Raw genomic sequence first — 24,086 nt, forward strand, 5'->3', positions numbered from 1 at the left:
TCCGTTCCTCTTATTTCTTCCTGCGGTCTGCAGGCTGGCCGCCCAGCCCAAAGACGGCGAGCTCGGCCCTCGCCTCCGGGGCCCTGGGCGCCTCGCTCACCCATCCTGCATTCGGTCCCCACAGCGCGGTCTCCAAGGTGCCCTGGGTGTCGCTCCTAAGAGAATGATTGCTAAAAAAAAAAAAAAAAAAAATCTCCCCGAGCCCCAAAGCGTCTCTTCAAACACACGTTCATCCGTGGAGTTGATTCCTTTCCTCCTCCGGGTTTCAGACAAATAGAAATAGAAACGAAACTCCGATCCGTAAAGCCGCTGTGCGGATAGAGCCGTGAGAGCCGGCCGTGTCATCAAGTCCTGTTGTTGTTTTCCTTGACACAGACTGATTCAAAATTAAAAAGGAAACGTCAGGTGGGAGCGTGACTTTCACAGCGGAGTGGGGGCGGGGGGGGCGGGGGGGGCGGGGCGGGGCAGTGAGGAGGAGGTGACGGAGGTGCCAGGTGCCTCTGGGGACGAGAGCGCCTCAGGCGGGACGAGGTAAGCGGCAGGCGGCTGCCTGGCCTGGCCCCAGGGCGGCGGCCCCGGGGGCACCAGCCTGCCGAGCGCCTGGGCAGCAGTGCGCGGTGATGACGACTTTGTTCACCGACGGCCTCCCGCGCCGGCCACTGGCACAACTTTGCATCACGGGCTCCAGAGTCGGAGCTGGTTTTCATGAGTGTTTGTGATTAAACGCCACCCGGCCCGCTCGGAGAGGGGTGGCTGGATGGGAGTGAGGTGCGCGGGGGTCCAGGGCTCACCCACGGCGGGCTGCGTCCCCCAGGCAGCCTCTCGGGTCCCAGCTGGGCCAGTCCTCAGCACCTCTCCATGCTCACCCCTGTCCTCCTTTCCATGGCCCCTACGTGGACAGCGTCTCCCAGAGACCAGGTAAGTGCCTCGTGTTTCACCAGGCAGGTGGGAAGAGGCTTGCGAGACTGCCTCTGAGGCTGGCCTCACCTCCTTGCAGAAGACGTTCTCCCTCCCAAAGAGCAACAGCCCCTCACCTGCGAGCCCACTGCGCACGCGGATGTCTGCCCAGCCCCTCACCTGCGAGACAGGTATCCCAGGTGCCATACCGCCCAGGTATCGCTGTCGACATCATTCTAAAGATGGCGGCCAGTGCGAAGGACCTGTCTGCCAAGAGGCAGCGTCGGACAACGGCTAGCAGAATCACCTGGATCCCCCCTGGTCCCTTACTTTGTGGCCACGTTGGCTTCTCACTCACAAATATTATTTACAGCGACTTATTTATTTTTTCATTATAGTGAGCCGGTGTGGCAGAAAAGCATCCTTGTGCCAGCCCAAACACGTGATGCCGACTCCCTTCTCATTTCTAAGTCCCAGGAGGCCCCCCGCCTCAGGACATGCTGGGGCGTGTCCCCAGCGGGGAGGGGGAGCCGACGCTTGACGAAGGTGCTTTCTGTGCCCGGGACAGCAGCGCCTTCAGGCCAAGGCCGGGAGCCTGCGGTCCGGCGGGGCGTCCCCGGGGTCGGCCTGAGCTGCTTACCTGAGGAGGTGTTTCCGCGTCGTCTGGCGGGTTTGCTCCCCAGCGGAAGTCACAGGACGTCGTCACGCTTCACTCCCATGGAGCTCGTTTTAACTGCAAGGTTGTGATTTGCTGCTGTGGGATCTTTGGAGCCTTCGCCACCTGGCTGCATGCATCCCAGCCACTGGAGCAGGGACAGCCTGCCTCCTAGTCCCTGGCCACACCGCAGGCCAGGACGGTGGGAGCCAGATGCAAAGGCTCACGGGCCACAGCCTGCGGGCCCCAGAGGCTTCTCCCATTCCCTTGCTCCTGCCCTCCACGCCTAGCTGTGTGGGGCAGCCCCTCCCTGGGGCCTGGGTCCCCGGGTGTCCCCCACAGAGGGAGGGCAACAGCCAGGGGAGCCTGGGCTTTGCCGCGGGCTGTTGCCTGGGTGCGAATCCTGCCTGTGCCATTGGCGGCTCTGTGCCTGGACAAGTCATCGCCCCCTCGGGCCTTGATTTCGTTATGCAGAAATTAGAGATGGTTCACCTCTGCCACCCTCCCCGGGCTGTGGTGAGGATGACAGCTGTCATGCACAGCGCACAGCAGGCATCTGATAGCAGCTGGTCTCCACTCACCATCCAGTGTGAAAGAGGGTGTCACGTGGGTGATTAACTCAGGCATGGGTCCCAAGTCGCCTGTGACCGGCCGCTCTTGGATGCGTTTGCAGATGGGACTTGTCTGGGGCTGCCCCAAGCGGACGGCCTTGCTCTGCCGGCTCCCCTCGGACATCTCTCCAGGAGCCCCTTCCTGGCTTCTTCAGGCCCAGAGGGACGTTGTCGATCCTTGACCTTGGAGGTCGGCCCTCCCTCCCACGCAGCCCTCTCTGAAAGCCACAGGAAGTTCTGTTCGGGGAGGGCAGGGCAACCTCAGAAGTCTCGCCAAGGACTCTGAAGGACTCGGATCCTCCCCACAGGCGGCCCTGGGGATTGGCGCCAACGCACTCCTCTAGTTTTATCATCCGTTTTGGATTTAAAGCATAAAAGTTAACGTCCATGCATTTCCAAGGCGATAAAAAGGCCAGTCCACGGTGAAGACGCCCCCGGGAGCAGTGCTCGCTGTCGACGAGGGAGGGTTCCGGGCGGGCTGGCCCTGGAATCACGACGCGTCACTCAACACGGCCGCGGCGGGCCACGCCGTCTCCACGCCGGGCAGGAATCAGTCCTCGGGGACCAGCAGTGCACAGTGCGGGTGGCCCAGGGCCCTGAGTGGGAGGCACGGACCTGCCACAGTCAGAGCCTCACCCACGTGTTCACGGCCCAGGGGAACCCCGAGCCCTCCGAGGCCGTGGGATAAAGGACAGCAAACGCCAGCAGACAGGGAAAGAGTTTGGGGCAAGAGCGATGGGGCAGAGCCTGAGGGGACAAGGAGACGAAGATCTTCTGCTGGAGCCTGTAAGAAACATTTATAGACCCTGTTGCAGTCAATAAATATTACTAAGCACCTGGTGTGGGCCAGACCCCGCCCGCCCTCTCTAGTCCCGTGGGAAGCGAGGGCTGGAAAACAGACGGCTACGGACGGGGCGCGGCGAAGCACGGGACCCCGGCCCCAGGCCCGAGCCCCGGGAGAGGCTGGCCGCAGACAGCGGGAGCCGAGCTGGAAGCAGGCAGAGTGGGGGTGCCCGGAGGCAGGTACAGGAGACCCGGGGGAGCGGTGGGAATGGAGAAGCGTTCTGTGCTTCCGGGCCTTGGGGCCGGGCGAAGAGCGAGTGAAGGGAGGGAAATGCGGGCAGCGGGGGGGGGGGGGGGGGGGAGAAGGAGCTGAACGGGGGGCCTGGGCGCCACGGTCAGGGGGTGTCAGGGGCCCCCTGAGGAGAGTGAGGAGCCACTGAAAGCTTTGAAGCAGACACGTCCTGGGGTGATGGGGAGGAGTCGGCGGCTCTGAGAGCCCACTTGATTTTGTGGAGTCGGGGACATCCAAACTCAGCTTGCGGCTGCCACTGCGTCTCTGGGGGGACCCCTCCAGGCCCCAGGGTCCTCATGGGCCCCTAATGCTGGTCTAGCAATACCAGCTTTGGGGGTTCTGGGGGCCTGGAGGAGGCACTTGGGCATTAAGTCTACTGGACATTGAAATTCAACAGAGCGGGCTTTAACTGTCAGCTGTCACTTACAGAAGTGATGTCAGGCAAGGTCACTGACATTCGAGCCTCACCTCTTCACCTGTGCAGCAAGGACGTGACAGCACCCGCCTTGGAGTTTGCTGGAAGGATGAAACACGACGGCGACTGAGACGGCCGAGAACAGCGCCTCCTGGAGGACATGCGCAGCAACGGCAGCTGCCCCCGGTCCTCCGGCCTTTCCCGTGACCGCTTCCCGAGTCTCCCGCCCCCGCCGCACTGTCTGTGGGCGGCTGTGTCCCCGCTGTCCTCGTGGCTCCGTGAGGCTGCTCTGAGGTTGGGGGAGGCGTTCCTGGGGCTCCCGACTCTCTGGGGTTACCCTGGCCCCCCTATCTTTCAGCCACGCTGCAGCCTCCAAGCCAGCGTAAGTCCCTACTCTGTCCCCGCCCGAGGGCTCGCCAGGGCCAGGCTCCCTTGAGTCCCCGTCACGATTACCAGTGAGGGCAGCCAGCCGCTGCAGAGAGGACTTCCTTGTGGGATCTCAGGCCACGAAACCCGTCCCTCCTGACCCCAAACTTACTAACAAAAACAGGAGTTTAAAAAACACAACGGCTCATGGTCCGAGCGCTCAGGCGCTGAGGCACGCCGCTGTCAATCCCTCTGATACCACCTAGTGTGCTGGTCGTACATCGGGGCGGCTTTAGCAACCAAAGTCCAGAGACACCGTGGGCTGTCGCATGGGGTGGAGCATCCAGTGGCGGAGGCCGGAGATGCCGCCGAACACCCCGCAGGGCATGACGCGGCCCCGCAACGTCAGCCAGTCCAGCCGAGCTGACAAACCCCGACCGAGGAGGGACCTTCCATGAGGCTAGGGTCCCACGGCTGCCAAACGACACCGTCTGGGTGCGGCTCCGCCCCCCTGCTCTGAGTCAGGCTCCGAGGCCACCGCATCGCTGGACCCTTTGACGTAGGTGAGGCCTAGGCCGCCCTGGTCAGACGACATTTTTTAGATGCATAAAATAAATTAAACCAACGGATTATAAGGAAGCACAGTGATCAAAACATTTCTTAAAACTGATATGTAACGCAGTTATATATATATTTTTCTTAGCACGTTAAATCGACAGGTCCCGCGGCTAGACTCATAAATACCGTAAGTAAAAACGGAGACCTGCCGCGCGCTCGGTGTTTTGAGATCACTGTCGTGTGGTATGGAAGCATCCGTAGTTTCTTTCGGTGACAGTGTACCACTGATGGTGTGGTTGACCGCCGACGTGACTGCGAAGGGAACGCGACATTCCGTTAGAGGTCCGTGAGGATGAGATGGGAGAGTCTGTCATCCGCGCCCCTGGTCCCCGTGTGTTCCCCCCGCCGACGTGGCCTTAAAAGCCGAGCTCCAAAGCCTCCGTGGCTAAGGCCGGGGTTTCCACCCCAACTGGCTCGATTTCTCCTCCCTTCGGGCCTGAGCTCTGGATTCGGAGACGGTACTGCGGGGTCTCACACGCTGTCGTGAGCCCCAGAGCAGCCCTTGTCACTTAGTCTGTAGTCGAGTGAAAAAAGCACAGGTTTGGGAACGAGGAAACCCGAACGTCCACCCCAGCCCTGCCTCTCACTGGCCGCGTGAGCTCGTGCTGGTCCCCTGACCCCGCTGGACCTCGGTTTTGTTATCCGTGAAATGCCGAGAGCACCGCCTGCATGGAGGGTGTGTTGTAAGGATCGGAGCAGACAGCGAATGTTAGACGCCTGACGCGGTGTTTCGCACATGAATGGGGGTTCGGGCCTGGGTAGTTGTTGTTATTCTTAAAGGGAGTCACTGGCTGAATGGTATTTTCAAGGAAGAGCCCGGAGGGTTGAAACCACAATGCCGTGCGGTCTCCGGCCTTTGTCCAGAAGCACCGTCCTTCTCCTCCACGGGGGCGAGTCGCCTTTTCGCAAAGTCCACGTCACGCCTGCCGCGTCGCCTCTTCTGCGGATCACATATACGTGTCATTTTACCCCCAAAGGCACAAGTGCCTGTCACCCTCTGTCCCTCCAGGCAGGTCCGGACCCTCGGACGGAAGCTCAGCCACCCGACACGTGGCTCGTCCAGAATCTTAGACATAACCCCAAAGTGTATGTACTGTCTCGTGTTTGGAGATGTTTTGTTTGTATTGTTTTGTTTTAAATTTCTCACGCGATCTCCGATTTTCTAAATTCTAAGCGGTGCCCCTACCCACCCTTCCACGCGAATTTCTCCAGGCTCCTCGTGTGGACCTACTAGGTCTTCTTAAATCGAACTGGTAACGTTACACTTAGTTAAACCCAGCCTGAACCCACGTCGAGCAGGCGTCGGGCTGGGTCCAGCTCTTTGGGGGATGGCGCTTTCCTGAGACCGATGATGCCCCTCGGTGGCCAGCACTGGGAGCCAGCAAGGCCGAGGGGAGCCGGGCCGAGAGCCAGTCTGCTACCTGAGCGACACCTCCTGGCCAGATGAAGAACCAGCCTTACCGTGTTTGCCTCAGGCTCCCCTGGGCTTCCTGTCCCCCACAGAATGTGGCCCAATCTTCTCTCACCCAACAGGGCCCTGTGCAGCCAGACCCGGCTCTGCTCTTCCTCGCACTCCACGCTGCCCCCAAACTCCCTTCTAGGTCCTCGAACACACGTGCCCCGGAGCCCAGGCCACCATGCACGCTGCCCGCCCGCCCCTCCCCTTGGCCTGGCTAACTCGGTTCAGTCTTCAAATCTCAATTTAGGCATTGCTAAGCATGGCTCCTGCCCTCTGTGCCCAGAGCCCCCCTCCCCTGTCAGAGGCCTCGCCCCGTTTTGTGTTACCTCCTGTACTGTGTCCTCTAGGATGGAAGTTGCTGGAAGGCAGGGCCCGGTCGAATCCCCTGGCGCCCAGCTTTGGGCCTTTTAGTTGGAGGAATGAATGAATGAGTAAGCAATGCTTCCAGGAATTCTTTACAAATAACAAGACATTCGTGTCAATTGTCACAGAGAGTATTTAGGGACTGACTCAGGTTATATATAACCACGTCAATTGGTCTGTTCTCTCCAGAAGGAGGTCTCTCCCACTTCTCCTGAATGGGAACCCTACACCCCCATAATCTGAGGACCCCAGATCTGTGTTCTTTCCCCCCCTGTTTTGGGTTAACCACATCTCATTGGGACGCTCTTGATCCAGGCAAAGCCCAAATTCCGTAGCAGGCTTTTCTGCCTTCTCTCCAGAGCAACTGTCCCTTTGTGCCCAGGGCTGAAGGCTTTCAAAACTGGGAGGGTCCGGGGCCAACGGGGACAAGGTGATCACCCTAAAACCTTACCTCATCTGCTCAATCCGTGTTCTCTGACGAGGGTGCGTCCCTTCTCGTGGTGGTTGGGAGCCTGGATCGCCTCTTCCGCAAATTGGTGGTTCATCGTCCCTTTCCATTTTCTTGCTACCTTTTTTAAACATATCTTTTACAAATATAATTGATTTACATTTCAGCACGAGAGATATTAATCCTTTATCTGTCCATCTGTGGAAATGTACTTTTTTTTAATTTAAAATTTCCTAAACAATTATCTGCTTTTTGATTTTGCTAAAGGATTTTTCTTAGTGTGTAAAATGTTTAATTTTTAGATAGTCAGGGTAGCTCTACCTCTTCTTTGATGGCTTCCGGGATTCTCCTCCTGTTTAAAAGGCGTCCCCTCACGAGGCTTTACAAATATGCCTCCAAATTCCGTTCTGACATTCTGAAAGAGTGATGGTTTCTCTGTTACCTGCGTGTATTTCCAGTCTCTCTGCTCTGTTTTCTGGTCATTTTGGTTGGTTCCAATCATCATGCCGTGCAGATATTGATCTCTGGAGTCTCACTTTTATTGCTTATTAACCCTGGTCCCCTCTCGTTTGTAATTCTCTTCACTTTTATTCTCTGAACATTGAAAATATAATATTATTTTACTCACATAAAATTGAAAATTACTGTATCCAGTTCTTAGAAGTGGGATTCTAATTACAAAGGCATCGAAATTATATAGTAGTTTTTTGAGGCTGGGCATTTTTCCGATATTAAGTCTTTCCACTCAGAAATAGGTCTTGTGTGTCTCCATTTGTTGAGGTCTTGTTTTATGTCCTTGAATACAGTTTTATCATTTTATTTGTACGGATAGCATGCTTTTTATTGTTAAATCCATTCTTAGGAATTTTGTAGTTTTCATCGGTATTATGAATGGGCTGTTTTTCTATTTCTCTCCCCAAATGTTTATTGCTATCATAGAGTAAACCTCTCTCTAGTTATCCATCTCCCTTTCTAAATTTTCTTACCAATTTTATTCTTATTTTATTAAAATCTGTTAGGTTGTCTAGGTATACGTCCAACCATCGCAAATACATTTTCTCTTCCTTTCCCATATTTATTGCACTTAGCTCATTTCCTGTCATTATGCTGATCCATAATGGTGAAGCAGGCCATGTAGCTTGTTCTTGAATTAATAGAAATGACTTTGGCATTTTTCCATTTAGTAAAATATTTGGTCTTGGTTCTTAGTAAATAGTCTTTATCATATTTAAGTAGTTTCTATCCACCTTCAACAACTTCTTGGAGGAAAAATAATATGTCCCTGTCAGATACATGCCAGAACTGCCAAACATCTATTAAATTGGCTACATAAATGCTGACGCTTAAGTCACATTTCTATTTTCTTTGCAACAGTATGAAGCTCATACATTATTTGTGGTTAGAAAATTTTAAACAGCAGAAAACTGGGGTCATTTTGGAAATGCCTGATTTTACCATTTCATAGAAACACCATACTCCCCACGCGTTTTACCTTAGGATTATTATTTCTAATTGTCTTATTTCCATTTTATCTCAGTTGTTTGTGCTGTATTCGATTTCTAGAGCTGCAGTACCAAATCACCACGGACTTGGGGGTTTAAAACAACAGAAATCTATTCTCTGACAGTTGTGGAAGTCCAACCTCAAGGCGTCTGCGGTACCACACCCCCCAAGAGATTTAGACACACCACGCGTTGGCTGGCCACAGGGCTCAGCGGCCCCACGACGACCCACAGGACGACCCACAGAGGGGACTTCCAAGCCAGGTGAATGGCCTGGCCGGCGGACAGTGAGGGAGGGGCTGGGGGCAGGAGGCGGAAGGTGGCAAAGGGGACTGTGGAAGTTAAGTCAGAATCCCATAATATGCAGGAACCTTGCAAACCTTTTAGTCCAAGGGTTTCCAATCCCTGGGGTCGCTGATTGTCTTGCTGCCTGTTAGGAACCGGGCCGCACAGCAGGAGGTGAGCAGTGGGCCAGGGAGCGAAGCTTCATCTGTATCTGCAGCCCCTCCCCAGTACCAGCATCACCGCCTCAGCTCCGCCTTGGATCCTCAGCCATTAGATTCTCATGGGAGACAGGTGCTCAAAAGGTTGGGGACCACCTCTTCAGTCCATTTATGGCTTCCGGGAGGCAGGCCTTTGAGTCATCCCGGACAGGGGAGATGAGGGAGGCTGTCCCTCCTCCCAGAAGACGTGGCTTAGTCATTTCTGGCGCCCCTTCCTTGGGACCAGGAGGCCTAATCATCCTTCCACCCCTGGCCAGGGAGGCGCAGGGTGTTAAAGCAGTGTGTAGTAGCCCAGAGGATGAGGCTGGAGGCAGACTGGCTGGGAGCAGGGTGCACAAGCCTCTACGCCGGAGAGAAAATCCAATTGGATCAGGTTTTAAAAAAGGAGAGACGGCTGAAGTACGAATGGGTTGTCACAGGGTCCTCTCTCTCTGTCACACACACACACACGCACGCATGCACACACCCCAGGGCTTCCCCACTCCTCTCTGGGCCCACCTGTTCACCTGCATCATCTCCACCTTATCGGCCTCCTGCACCCTCCTCGCTGACCCTGCAGCTTCTCCCAGGCCCTGCCCGCTCTTCCTTTAATGCCTGTCGCGCTGCTGTGATTTCAGGGCAGAGGGAGGACAGTGGTGAGAAGGCTCCCCCCTCCTCCTCAGATGCACAGCCTCTTGCCGGTCTCCTTCCTCAGCGTACAGGTGCTCAGCGACCCTGCCATGCACACGAAAGGTGGATGGAGTTTCTTTCCTGGTCCACCGAGCTGTCAGCGTCCCCAAGACTGTAATTTTACACGCTTCTCTAGATTAAAAACAAAGTCTTTATAAAAAAAAAAAATCCACCTGCCTGAGAGAGAGCCCACACACAGCAACGGCTGCTTCTCGTGGTCTTGCTGGGCCAGGGCTCTGAGCAGCGGCCATGGCTGCCTGCTCCGCCTTCTGGTTTGTGGGAGCCATTTTTGCATGTGGCCGTTCCGACTGCAGTAAAACACTTTCTCTGGGGACCGAGCCCTCGGTCGTGTTGTGCACTCTGGCTTGGCCGGTGCTCTACTTGTTTGTCTGTGTTTCTCTTATTCGTGGGCTCCCTTGAGAGCATTCGGGATGCCTTGGCCTTGACCATCAGTCAGTCCTCTCTCTTCGGCCAGTGACTTCGCTCCTCCCGCTCGTTTGTAAGGCAGGCGTGAGCACCTGCCAGGAGACGTGGAGGCCGTGAATGTAGGAAGCGTGGTTGGGCCCCTAACGCAATGGGCATTAATACAGTTTTGGAAAGTAAGATTCCGACTGCAGAGCGAGAGCTCCAGAGTATTATGGGATGCCTAGGACCCAGAATGTGTACCCCAGGGACATCTGGGCCCAAAGCTAACCCTCAAGGGGCCTGGGCCTGGCCTTTCGAACCCGAGGGCTGCATGGTGGTGGGGGCAGAGAGGGAAGGAAGTGTTAGGCCAGGGGACAAATCTACTGCTTAATGCCCAGTGTTTTTATTTTAAATTATAGAATAAAATAGAAACTAGAACAGAATAGAATGCCACTCCGCTGCTTACGGCCACCCAGTGGGTCCCCAGCCCCACAGGCAGCCAGAGCGAAGTCCCAAGTCCTCAGCAGAGCATACCTGCATGTCCCCCGTGATCCTGCCTCTACCCCCCACCCCCCCCACACATGCTCCCCTTTTACACCAAACCGGTGGCAGTTCCTCAGGGGAGCCACCCTCCTCCCTCTCCCCTCCGTCCCTCTGCAGGCCATTTCCTCTGCCTGGGATGTTCTTCCTCGGCCCTGCCCAGCTGACGAAATGATCACCTTTTCCCTTGGAGCAGGGACATCGAGTCCCGGACGGACGCGGGGGCTTCCGGGCGCAGTGAGGTACATCTGTGATTGTTGCACTTGTCAAACGGTATTATAATCCTTTGTTTACCTGTCCACCTTCCCTACTGGGCTGCGAGCTCCTTTATCCTGAAAGCCAGATTTTACCCAGATTTGTATTCCTGGCAAGAAGCACAGAGTCTATAGTGGAAGCTTAATATGTGGTCGAATGCCTGGTTAGTTCTAAGAAATACATAATAAACCTTCGTATAGCTGTACTTTCCTGAATCTTGTTTTGGTTGTTAGATTATTATTATTATTATTATTATTATTATTATTATTATTGCGAATAGTCACTAATGCTTATGTTACAAGGTTACTGTGTTCTAATTTTTTCCTTTAAAATGAAGACCACTAATATCATTCGTTCATTCATTTGCCAACAAATATTTACGGGGAGACGCTCGTCAGAAACTGGATTTGAACGTGGCGCCGGATTTTACCGAACAAAAAGCCAGCGACGGCCCCTCAGCCCTGCCCTGCAAAGACTGCGATCCGCAGCCCCTTCCCGACACACCGCGGACAGAGAACGGGAAGCTCGTTCGAGGGCCACAGGTGGAGAAGACCCTAAGATGTCCTGGCCATTCAGGTGGAAGTTGCCACCTCCCCAGTGACCTCATCTGTCCAAAGACAAGGCCAGGTAGGCAGTACCTGAGGATCCTTCCGCGCCTGACACGACTCCCTGGAGCCAAGGGACTGGAATTGATATCCAAAGCCAGGCGCCACCCCGGGGGAGGGCTGTGGGCGGCCATAACAGGGCTCCAGGTCCTCGGGGGGCTTCGCCCCCGCCCGAGGAGACAGGAAGGGCAGGGGCGGTGCTGGCCTGGCGAGCTCCACGACGTTTGGGGTCCCACGGAGGCTGCGGCTCTGCACGCCTCTCCCCGTCGCTTCCCCTCGGATCCGGGGTTTCCCGTGCACCCAGCTTCCCTCCCCCCAACCCCACGGGACCCCTTTATTCTTCCTCGGCACAGCCGCAGGGTTGGAAGCGGAGGTCGCCCATCGGCCCGAGAGCGCGAAGACGTTACCTGGCCGGCGGGGCGGGGCCTGCCCCGGGGGGCGGGGCCTGCGGGACCTTCCGGAGCCCCGACTTAAGGCGGCGGGGAGCCGTGAGCGGACGCCGTGCGACGCGGGGAGCCCTCCCCGGAGGTGAGCGCCCTGCTGCGGGCGAGACCCGCGAGGGCCGCGCCCCCCGCAGGGGACAGGGCGGGCGCCCGAGTGGCGGTCCGAGCTGCCTGCGGCGTCCGGCGCGTCTTCCCCGCCAGGGGCGCCCCGGGCTGTGCTCAGCTCCTCCAGCTCCTCCCCCTGCACCGCGCTCTCTGCCCGCGGGGGCCCCTCGTTTGGGGTAGGGGACGGGGAGCATGTGGATACCTTGGGCCCGGCAGGCTGGACACAGGGAAACCCCACTTTGAGGAGTGACTGGCACCTCCGCCTTGGAACAGTCTTGTCGGACTTTGTGGTTTTCACTTTGTCCCCGCCCCCCGGAAAGGGGCAGGTGGCTTCACTGCCTCGCGTGGAAGAGGGAGATGGCGACCTCTTGCAGGCCCGCGGACACCCCTGAGCTGCTCCACAGACGGCCTGGAACCCCCACCCCACAGCACGAGGGAGGGCAGCCTGGCAGAGGGTCCGAGATGAATTCTGGCGGCTTTTATGTTTAAAGACATCTGCCGAGGGACGCAAGGAGGGTTTGCTGGTCCTCCTGGGGGTGAGGAGTGCGGCCCCGCAAGGCCGAGGCCGGCGGGGCTTTCTCCCTGCGGGCGTTAGCTATGCGGTCACCCCGTGTGCACACACCTGTCCACCCCGTGAGCCACTTCTGAGCAACGATCTGGTCAGGGCCATCTGGGATGCGCCCCCCCCTCGTGGCCGGGCAGGGGGCCTGGTGCCCTGCTGATGCCCGGTGCAGCCAGGCCCTGGCCAGGCGTGTGGCCCCTCACTTTGCCCCACATGGGCTCAGCCGGGCTGAGCTCTAACAAGTCTGTCCAAGGTCTCCTGGACTGCCTGACTTGCATCACCTGAGGTCTTAAGGGCAGAAGACCGTGGCCAGGCACAAGCCAGTCAAAAGGAAGGCCCTGGGCCCGACCTTGGGAGAAGTTGTGTGGTTAGCTACGTGCTGATCCGGTTTGGGGGATTGTGGGGAGGTTCTCAGGGGTCCCCAGAGGAGGGCCCCAGGCCAAAGTAATAGCCAAACATATTTTAACAGTCAGTATACCCACGCCCATGCATATCTGCCTGACTGGTATTTCCATCTTAAGAGAAGCCACAGGATTGTCCCCCAGGGCATTAGAGCTCTGAGCCAAGCACGGAGCATTTCCATTCCTTCGTCTGAATGCAAAGCCGACCCTACTGGGTTTTGTTTCCCAGGGGGCTTCTGAGGACGGTGACTCCAGCACACAGAGCTGCCTTTGTTGACCTCCCTGCACAGGGAAGTTTGGCGTTGCGGAAAGTTGAAATCAGACTAGGCCTGCTTGTTTGTCTCTGTGAGCTCCCAGACTCAGCAAGAAAGTGCTGGAATGTACAGTTACTGAATCCAGATGTGTCCGTTTCACTCTTAGCTCTGTGGGAAAGAATGCAGAAGTCAGAGCCAAACCTTCAGCCGGGCCTGAAGCTTGGGGCTCCCCAGCGCTGGTTTTGCAGCCCCCCCGCTTCCCGCCGCCAGTGTGCAGGCCACGTGTGTTCAGCTCTGTGGGACCAACTCGAGTCCGAGGTACTGTTTCTGCCCTTCGGAAGCTTCCAGGTTTAGGTGCGGGGGACAAACCCAGCACCTGGGAAACAATCAGAGCCCCGTTAAGTGTGAAACCATGTGGAGCGATCTGCCAGTTCAAAGCAGCAGCCAGTGTGGGCTGGAGAAGGCAGAGAGGGCGTCAGAGCGGCTTGGTCTTGAGCGGCACGTGGGAGTGACAGGCAGGGCCAGGGAGAGGAGGGAGGTCTGAGGCGAATACGAAGCTCGAGACAAGCCAACGGCTGCCCCGGCTGCCCCACCTGACTTCATCCGCCTGCGGAGGGGTCTCCATGCTTCTGCTGGCCCCGCACAGACTCCAGACCCCACCCAGGACGGTCCTCAAACGTTTCGTAATCTCTCTTCACATTTCCATTCTCTGGAAATGTCCAAGGGATCACAGTTTACGAAGGTTTTTCTTCCCAGTGTCCCCACCCATCCGGCTGTTTCCAATTTGGTCGCAATCCAAATGATTTTTGCAGCTCTTTGCAGACGGGCTGGGTCACCGCTCGCAGGGCCTGTAGCCGCGGGCTCCCCAGCGCTCGTCGGCTCCTGCTCCTGACCTTGCGGTTGCTCGTCTTTCCTGGCAGTTGGCTTTGCCCTTCGACGCCACCTGCTTTAGCTGAGTTGCATTCGGGGAGGCTATCGGAGCCTCAGATGGAAGTTTTCTGATCGAGAACATTAGTGCCGCCTGAACCTGAGGACAGGTAGAGATGTGGAACTCCTCGGTGAGCTGTCTCTTCCCGAGGATTTCAAATGTGTTGCGCTAGCTGTTTCCAATAATCGCTTGGATGGAGTTATTTCCATTAGATGCTTTAAACACAGTTTATAATGAGCAGACAGAAGAGAAGCCGTCCTGCACCTAAACCATCTGGGTTTGCAACACACAGCCTAGAGTATCAGGGCCCCTGGACGCTGCTGGTTTTGTTGTTTTGTGGTTTGGAGGGTCCATCGCCTGATGATGTTAGAGATGATAGGGGAAGAAGCTTTTACAGAATTTTTTTTTTTTTTTGTGAATGCAGAAAAGAGAAACACGGGATCACGCCAGCATGTTGAGAAATTCCATTTCCTTCTCTCACTGTTCCCTTTCAGTGGTTTCTAAAAGGAACACATTTCTGGTGAGGAGCAGTTGGATAAATGATGTCTGTTTCCTTAAGCAAGCGAGAAATAATGGCGGATTTTGCACCAAAAGCTGATTCTCTGGTTCGGGCAGTGTCCTGAGAAGCCACTGCTGATGCTTCCTGGTGGTTCGACATCGGACTATGTTGATCCGAAGTCACTTAAAATCCTCATTTACGATATCGAAGTTTCTCTTCTCTTTCTTCTAGAACAGAGGTCACCAAACTATGGCATTTGGACCTCAAAACATAAAGTCTTTATTATCTGGCTTTTTACAGAAAGTATCTTCCAAGCCCTTTTGTAGAATATAAAATGTGGTGGCTGTTAGTTATCTATAAACTAAAGGTTCTCAGTGTGGGGTTGACAGGGATGGGCCTCAGGAGGTCAGGGAACCCCCTGAAATTGGGTGCAAAACGTGGTTTAGGATGCAAATGTGCATTTCTGGAGGAATCGGAGCTGTCATGGGTTCTCAAAGGGGTCCACGGCCTTAAAACAATTAAGAACCATGTAGAAATGCAACCTAAGTGCCACAAAGAGAGTGAGGACAGCTCTGTGTGCTCTAGAGCAGACAGAGCTGCTCTAGAGCAGACAGAACACCTGTCAACAGGCAGGTCGATGGAGCCAGAGGAATGAAGGGCCTCGGAGAGCAGGCACGTCTCAGGACTCCCTGCGTTCTAAGGACCCCTGTGCAATGCCTCGCGCTTACGGGCCTGTGTGTTTATTCTTCCTTCTTCTCCGTAGAATCATGGGCAGTCACCTTGACCTTCTCCTGGGAGTGTTGCTCGTGGCCAGTCCCGTGCTTGGAATTTCTTCCTGCTCCTCTGATGGTCGGATGGCCTTATATCGTTTCTGCAACCTCACCCAGATACCCCAGGTCCCCAATACCACTGAGAGCCTCCTGCTAAGCTTCAACTATATCAAGACGGTCACAGCCACGTCATTTCCCTTCCTGGAGCGGCTGAAGCTGCTGGAGCTCGGGACTCAGTTTTCATCCTTAACTATCGACAAAGAGGCTTTCAGAAACCTGCCCAATCTTAGAATCTTGGACTTGGGCAAAAGTCAGATAGACTTCTTGCATCCAGATGCTTTTCAGGGACTGCCTCATCTGTTTGAACTTAGACTGTTCTCCTGCGGTCTCTCCGATGCCGTGTTACAAGATGGTTATTTCAGAAATTTGGGGTCTTTGTCTCGCCTGGACCTGTCCATAAATCAGATTCGCAGCCTTTCCCTCCATCCTTCATTCGGGGAATTGAATTCCTTGAAGTCCATCGATTTCTTCCTCAACCAGATACCCACGGTGTGTGAGCATGAGCTCAAGCCCCTCCGAGGGAAAACGATCTCATTTTTGAGCCTCGCTGCTAACAACCTGTACAGCAGGGTCTCGGTGGACTGGGGCAGGTGCATGAACCCGTTCAGAGACGTGGTCCTGGAAACCCTGGACGTCTCCAGAAACGGCTGGACGGTGGACATTACAAGGAGCTTTAGCAACGCAATCAATGGAAGCCAGATTTCCTCCTTGGTTCTTGGCTACCACACTATGGGTTCTGGGTTTGGCTTCCACAACATCGAAGATCCTGACCAGAGCACGTTTGCTGGCCTGGCCAGGAGCTCGGTGGTGCGGCTAGACCTCTCGCACGGGTTTATCTTCTCCCTGAACTTCCGACTCTTTGAGACCCTCTCAGAGCTGAAGGATCTGAACATGGCCCACAACAAGATAAACAAGATTGCACGTGAGGCATTTTACGGACTCGACAGTCTGCAGGTTCTCAATATATCATACAACCTTCTTGGGGAGCTTTACAACTCTAACTTCTACGGACTCACTAACGTGGCCTACATCGATCTGCAGAGGAACCACATCGGGATCATTCAGGAAGAGACGTTCAGATTCCTGGAAAAGTTAAACACCTTGGACCTCCGAGACAACGCCCTCAAAACAATTTATTTTATTCCCAGTATATCCAGTATCTTCTTGGGTGGCAATAAACTGGCGACTCTGCCAACCATCGAGCTCACAGCCAACTTCATCCACTTATCTGAGAACAGGCTAGAAAGTCTGGATAATCTCTACTTCCTTCTCCAGGTGCCTCATCTCCAGATTCTCATTTTAAATCAAAATCGCTTATCCTCATGTAACCAAAATCGTGTCCGTTCAGAGAGTCTCAGCTTAGAACAGCTTTTCCTCGGAGAAAATATGCTGCAACTCGCCTGGGAGACCGGCTCCTGTTGGGATGTTTTTAAGGGGCTTTCCCGTCTCCAGGTCCTGTATTTGAATAATAACTACCTGACTTTTCTCCCGCCAGGAGTATTTAGCGATCTGACTGCCTTAAGGAGACTCAGCCTCAGCTCCAACAGGCTGACGGTCCTCTCCCCCGGCGACTTGCCGCCTAGCTTAGAGATCCTGGATGTATCCAGAAACCAGCTCCTGTCTCCTGATCCCGACGTATTTGCATCGCTTAGCTTCGTGGACATAACTCATAACAAGTTCATCTGTGAGTGTGGACTCAGAACTTTCATCCGGTGGCTCAGTCAAACCAATGTCACTATATTTGGGTCTCACGCAGACATATACTGCACGTACCCAAACTCGCTCTCTGGGATGTCCCTCTACTCTGTGTCCATGGATGGTTGTGATGAAGAGGAAATCTTAAAGTCCCTCAGGTTCTCCCTTTTCGTCTTATTCACCGTCACTCTAGTTCTGTTCCTCTTGACCGTCCTCACAGTCGCGAAGTTCCGGGGTATTTGTTTCATCTGTTATGAGATGGTCCAGGGACTGCTATTCGAGGACCGAACCCTGGGAAGAGACTCTGACACATACAAATACGATGCCTATCTGTGCTTCAGTAGCAAGGACTTCGAGTGGGTGCACAACGCTTTGCTCAGACACCTGGACGCTCAGTACAGCGCCCAGAACAGATTTAACCTGTGCTTTGAAGAGAGAGACTTCGTGCCAGGGGAAAACCACATCGTCAACATCCACGACGCCGTGCGGAGCAGCAGGAAGGTCGTGTGTCTGGTGAGCAGACACTTCCTCAGGGACGGCTGGTGCCTCGAAGCCTTCAGCTATGCCCAGAGCAGGGCCCTGGCCTACCTGAACAGCGCCCTCATTATGGTGGTGGTCGGGTCCTTGTCCCAGTACCAGCTCATGAGACACGAGTCCATCAGGGCGTTTGTACAGAAACGGCAGTACCTGAGGTGGCCGGAGGATCTGCAGGACGTCGGCTGGTTTCTCGACAAACTCTCTCGACACATACGAAAGACAGAAAAGGAAAAGAAGACAGATGACAGCATTCAGTTGCAAACTATAGCAACCGTCTCGTAGTCGGAGGAGCAGTTTCCGGCTGATCTCAAGCCACAGGCGGCGTCCACTCTGCATCTGCACTAAGTTACCGTTTGGGGGTCTTTTCTGAAGGATTTTTTTCTCCGGCTATGAACCCAGTATAAAGCTCTTGATTTTCATAACGACATGATGTCTTGTCTCGCTGACCTCCAAATGGGAAGTAACAGATCTAGAATATTCTACTAACACTACAGAATATTTCCCAGGCGTGGGAGGGACGCGGCGAGAGGAGTTACAGATGGCGGCCAGGGGAGTGGGCCAGCGACTCCCGGCTCGCCGTGCTCCGCGGAGAAACTCGGAGGAGAAAACGATCAGAACAGAGGCGCGTTCCCCACCGCAGCCAGGAGGACGGTGCCACTGCCCGGTGCAGGTCACGCTCCGTCTGGGGGGGGGGGGGCAGCAAGTGGCCCCAAAGAAGCTGGGCCGAGAGTAACGAGGTTTCGCGTGGCCGCGGCACGGTCTCGCCTTCGCCTCCTCCAGACCTCACCCTGTGGGGCGTACAGGTGCGTTTGACAGGCGACCTTTACTTCAGCCTGGCGTCTGAGACCTTCCGTGACTTAGCGCCAGACTACCTCCGCTTTATTTCCTTTCGATCGATCATCGACCACTCCTCCGGCTGCTGTGGCAGGAACGTCGCCTTTGGACGCAGAGCCTGGTTTGAGCTCCCGTTCTGCGGGTCGTAGGCTCTGTGACCTCGAGCATGTCACACGCCCTCGCTGGGCCCCACTTTCTCGTCCTGGGCGTGACTGTATCCGCCTCGTGCAGCTGCCCTAAAACTGAAAGTGGCCGAGGACCGCAGGGCTTCTCAGACCTCGCTCTCAGCTGCTGCAGTGGCCACCAGAGGGCGCCCGCCCCGAGCCTGCGGAAGGCGGTCGAGATTTCTTGGAAACTGTATTTTTTTTCTTTTTTATCATGAAAGAAATCTACGCATAGTTTGCCTACTGTTTCATTTTTAATGTTTGAGATGGAAATCTTTTTCTAAAAAATGTTAAAATTAAAAAGTTTAAATTAAAAAATGTAAACCAAGGTGTGCCAAAATTGCCCCCTGGCTTCACGCACAGCCTCCCCCAAGCCCGGCATAGCCTCGGGTCAGCTCTTGCCCTCGGAGCAGTGCCCGAGGCCTGGCACTCAGCACTCCCAAATGTCACTGCCTGTCCCTCATGGTTCCCCCCCCAATACTCACCCCCCCCCCCCCACACACAGAGTCCCTGTCTCTGTCTCTCTGTTTTGCTTTAGGATTCATGAAAGGCTTCCCCTTTTGAGCATTTAATTAGTAGGTACATTTAAAAAATATTACAGCATTAAAATAAGGATTCAAGCAATTAGAAAAAAAAACAAAAATGCTTTTTATAGTCAGTATTAGCAAAGTGAAATAAATCTGTCTCAAACTGGGTTGAATTCTGTATATTAAATAAGCATTCTTATATTTAGATCTTGTGGATCTGAATGACTTTTAAAGTTTTACTTTATTTTTAGCCATTTAGTCAATGAATGGCTCATAATCCTAGAACTGGCAAAAGTCTCTGACGTGTGTACATTGATACATCTGTATGTGCACACACACACATTCATTGATTGGTATTTTATTGATTAAAACAACAGGATAAAAATAAAACTCAATTGTTAGAGATTATCTATTTTTCTCTAAGAAAAAGAAGCAATTTTTATAGAAATCAACCCTCATGGTTATAAATGGAATCTCAAACAAACGATACATGAGGGATTTTGTAACACAAATTGTTCAGTTGGTCTCTGTATAAACTTTTTCCTCGTGAAATATAAACAAGGAACATTCAATTTTTAAAATTTACCCTGGTTTGAGTTTCTGTTTAAAAGCTATTCTCCGAAGGGGATTTGATTCCTGTAATTCAAAGCCCACAGCTAGATGGAAATATAAACAAAAAACATTCAATTTTTAAAATTTACCCTGGTTTGCGTTTCTGTTTAAAAGCTATTCTCCGAAGGGGATTTGATTCCTGTAATTCAAAGCCCACGACTAGATGGATTTGGCGTACTTTTTTTTACCGTCCTTCACTGCTTTACAAAGGGCTATTGCCTAGCAACTGCAGGGAAGAAGCTTCTAGCACTTTAAATCATACAAGAGCCCAGAAAACCCTGGGAGGCAGACTTTTAAAAAAAATATTCTGACTTGTTAAAATGTAATTAACAATTTCATGTTCCATAAAGTAAATGGGACGTGAAAATAGATTTGATTTCTATCTAGAAATTTCTATAATTATAATTGCTTCTCTTAAAAGCATTCACATTAAAATAATACAAATAATAAAGAAGAAGCCGAGAATCTCGCATAATCCATTTACAAAGGCATGTCCCGCAAAACTCCTCCACCCCGGCCCACCGTGAGGCGATTACAGCTAACGACGTGATTCCTGCTCTTACACGCGGTCAGCATGTTTATTCAGATGTACATGTGCACACGTGAGCACACACAGAGAAGTCAGCATTTTTATAAAACCAGGACTGTGGTTTCACTGTGTAACAATGCAGGTATACTGTTTTGCTACTTAAATTCTGAAGATATAATATTGGCATTATTTCGGGACAGTTCACTGAAATGTTTTTATTTTTAAAAATGCATGATTGTGGTGATGTGTGATATTTGTTTAGAATTCCGATCGGCATTTCTGACTCTTTGTCTGCTCTTCTTAGAACACCCTATGAGGTAAATGCTATTATTATTCACATTTGAAAGAGACAGCGAGTTAGGCTCAGAGGGGCGGAGAACTCACGGGTGGCCGGGGCCACTCAGGACCATGCCACTGGGGCGCACGGGCTTGTGTTTTACCAGTGAGTGGCAGAGGAGAAAGGTCTAAATCAAAACGAACAACCACACCGAAACTTTAAAAGGTCGAGAAGCAAATACACGCCAAAATGTGTATAATTTTGAAAGAGGAAATAACTTTCTTTAATGAGGGAAGGAAACTAGAAGCCATAAAAAAAAAGCGGACAGCTTCGCTCTGTCCTAAGGCACCGTCTCCGCCCGCACAGCCGAAGCTGGGATTCTGCCATACACATCCTCTCGCCAGCGAGAAGGAACAAGTCTAGGGAAGGTGGCCTCGTTTGCAACAAAATCATCCAGAAGTTGTGCAAAACCTAGTCATGTGATCAGATCAAACTAAGAGGGAAGCTGAGAAATGTCATTTCTATGCCCAGCTAAACCTTGGGGATGGGGCAGGGGAAAGGACGACCTCCATTACCCCAGGAGGAAGGAAAGAATGAATAAGGGGTGATGGAAAGTAGGTTTCAGCCACAGTTCAAATCTGTCCACCCAAGTAACCAAGTACAATATTTTCCCTATAGGTTAAAATACTCATGCATTATTATGAAAAATACTTCAAAGTTGCATCATTGGCTGCATTCGACCCGAAGTTTGGGATATCTGGATAATGTGGTCAATTCTAGATGGAGTTTCTACTGGTTTGGCAACAGACACAATAATAAATTCGTTAGCTGCCCCACCCCCACCCAAATGCATACACATTAGTGGATCAAGGTAACTGTAACAAAATACTGGTTTTTAGAAGAGAAAAGAATGGGAGAGTCGCACAGCAGTCACTGGTCCATAGCAGTGATGAAACCCTGTGGGACATAATTTCGGGGACCCTCCATCACGTCCCTTGATTAGACGCCTACTCTGCTCCTGGAGAATAACTCCTTTGTCTGTTAGTAAGCATGGCTCCTCGTTCAGTACTCTCTGTGGCCACAGAGAAAGTTGAACCTGGAGCAGATTTCTTCCAGTTCCTTCACTTGTCAATAATTGGGCTATTTTTCCCCACTATAATTCATGTGAATGAAGGTTATTATCTAGCTGAATATCCTATCATATTTCTTCTTCTGTGTCAACCATCCATATTGATTAAATTGATCTTTTTTCATGAAAAGAATACTGATTTTGCTTTTTATCTAAAAGGGAATCTCATGGTAATGATCCATTAACTCATTAAGACCATAGTTTTCAAACTATCTGATCCAGCACCTCATTTTTACAGTAAATATTTTGTGACGCTTCTGATACTACTGCGAAGTGGAATTCAGAATAAATACAACTCTCTATACTAATATTTTTAAAATATTTACTATAGTATCCTGATTGTAATATGAAAAAGAAACAGAGGGAAACAACGAATCATAAAGGGGCACGTATTTCAAAACGTAAATGCTCAGGTGACTACTCAAGGAAACAGAACGGAGAAGAGGGATGTTTGCACCTGTAAGTATGTGCCAGTTACCGACTCCGGTAACACAGTAATCATCTTAAGTCATCCTAAATTTGTATTAATGATGCGCGATGCTAAACAGAAGAAATTTTCTCTTACTTTACACAGTAGTTGTGTTCTTAGGTAATTCAGTACGCACCAACACAGTGAAAACCATACTTTGTACTTATGTGTAAAACTGCCTCTGGTAATGTATACTTGGCTAAAAGACACTGCAAAACTTCTACCTAACTGTAGAAAGAAAGCAGAAGCAGAAATAAAAACGACTGCCTCGATCTTATTAATCTTCCTTACCTTCCACTGCCCAATGATTAGTATAGTTTCTGAAAAATTAGCCATCCCCACTCAAAAACGCACATTTACCGAGGAGAAGGAAGGGACTCAACTATTTTTTTAACCTCCGAAGGTAAACATGACGGGTTGATACTACACAAGTAGCACTTTTCTCATGGTCCCTACTAGAATATGGTTTGTACATTCGTAAGAGAAACTTAATGAACTGCATGTGTTATTGTAAAAATGGTAATCACAGCTTTCAAATTTTCTGGTATAGATTGGATTTTAAAATATTCTGTCTCATGTCATAATAAATGTATGCATATGCATTTTTCTTAGATCATATGTTGTAATTGCTGGTTTGAAATTTACAAATTCCATATGGATTGCTATTATATAAATCTAAAGTAATGACATTCTGCATTTAGCAGTTTTGTTATTTTATATTCATAGATTGGGCATACACACTCAAAAATACTTGAGGAATATTGAAATAGTAGTTTAAAGTCACTGTTCTTTTGCAAATATTTTAAACCCTTTCCCATATTCACAATTGGATTTAGAGTCCACCTGCCTTTCTGAAAAATATTAAGTATCGTGGCTATGTATTTTTTAAAAATTTTCATTAGAGATCATTATAATATATTGAGATGAGAGAGGGGAGGGAGGGAGGGAGGGGGAGAGGGGGAGAGGGGGAGAGAGAGAGAGAGAGAGAGAGAGAGAGAGAGAGAGAGAGAGAAGATTGATCACCAGATCCTTGGTTTTTTAAGATAAATCTGAGATGTAACCATAGCATACAATTTCTTCCATATAACGTGAAAGAAACAGATAAATAAGAAAATGAAAGAAAAATGAAAAATAATGGGCTCTTTCATATGCAAACATATTATAAACACAGGAGTGAGGTTAATATTTATCTGTCTGGAGCACTTGCTGAACCATTTCCCAAGTAACTTTTTTTAAAAAAAAAAAATAAATTGTGCGGTGTATGTGTTCATTTTATAGACCTGGCTCACTGACACAAACAACCTTCCATTTCTTAGTTAAGCTAAAACTGCTATTTTCTGCCTAAGAATATTTATTTTCTTAGAACTTTAAACATTGCCTTTATTTCCAATACCAGCTATAATTGTTTACTTGGGAAGGAAAGGATTTATCCCCCCCCCCCCCAAATACACAATACTCTAATCACGTCTCTAAAATATGACATCTGTGGAAAATTGAGTATCTGGCACCTGGACCCTCATTCCTGCATGAACGTAATACACTTGGGCGGCATCATCTCCCTCTAATGCGGCCTGCACACCTGATATGCCATCGTCTCTACACTCCATTGTTTTTTTATAGTTGAATTTCAAGAGCCACTTGGACTTTGTCCTCTTTTGAGTTTATGACCTTAGGTCTTGAGGTTAAAGTACAATTTAAATTTATTTTAGCATGAATATTTATTGATATTATGGTTATTTTGTACAAAATATATTACCTATTTGTATGCAAATATTGTCTACCACATCTTTTAATAATTACTTTCTAAGTCTTTATGCTGTGTGACTATGACTTTGATCAATTGATAGTGTTTTCAATCAATACTGTTGTATTTCATACCGTAGAACTATAGGAACTAAGGGAGAC

General features: G+C 51.4%; 1 protein-coding gene across 3 annotated transcripts; it reads left to right on the forward strand.

Moving 5' to 3' along the window:
- Positions 1-11,308: 11,308 nt before the first annotated feature.
- Positions 11,309-19,345, forward strand: TLR5 (toll like receptor 5). 3 transcript variants are annotated; one of them, XM_016122697.2, is made up of 3 exons: positions 11,309-11,408; positions 13,318-13,469; positions 15,342-19,345. In XM_016122697.2, the coding sequence occupies exon 3, from the start codon at positions 15,346-15,348 to the stop codon at positions 17,920-17,922; it is 2,577 nt and encodes an 858-aa protein (XP_015978183.2). In that variant the 5' UTR covers positions 11,309-11,408; positions 13,318-13,469; positions 15,342-15,345; the 3' UTR covers positions 17,923-19,345. The 3 variants fall into 3 exon arrangements, with proteins under 3 accessions (XP_015978183.2, XP_015978184.2, XP_015978181.2); XM_016122698.2 differs by lacking the exon at positions 11,309-11,408 and adding an exon at positions 11,868-11,914; XM_016122695.2 differs by lacking the exon at positions 11,309-11,408 and having other exon boundaries at positions 13,286-13,469.
- The last annotated feature ends 4,741 nt before the right edge of the window (positions 19,346-24,086 follow it).

This window comes from Rousettus aegyptiacus, unplaced genomic scaffold, assembly GCF_014176215.1.
Source record: "Rousettus aegyptiacus isolate mRouAeg1 unplaced genomic scaffold, mRouAeg1.p scaffold_m13_p_18, whole genome shotgun sequence".
NCBI lineage: Eukaryota > Metazoa > Chordata > Mammalia > Chiroptera > Pteropodidae > Rousettus > Rousettus aegyptiacus.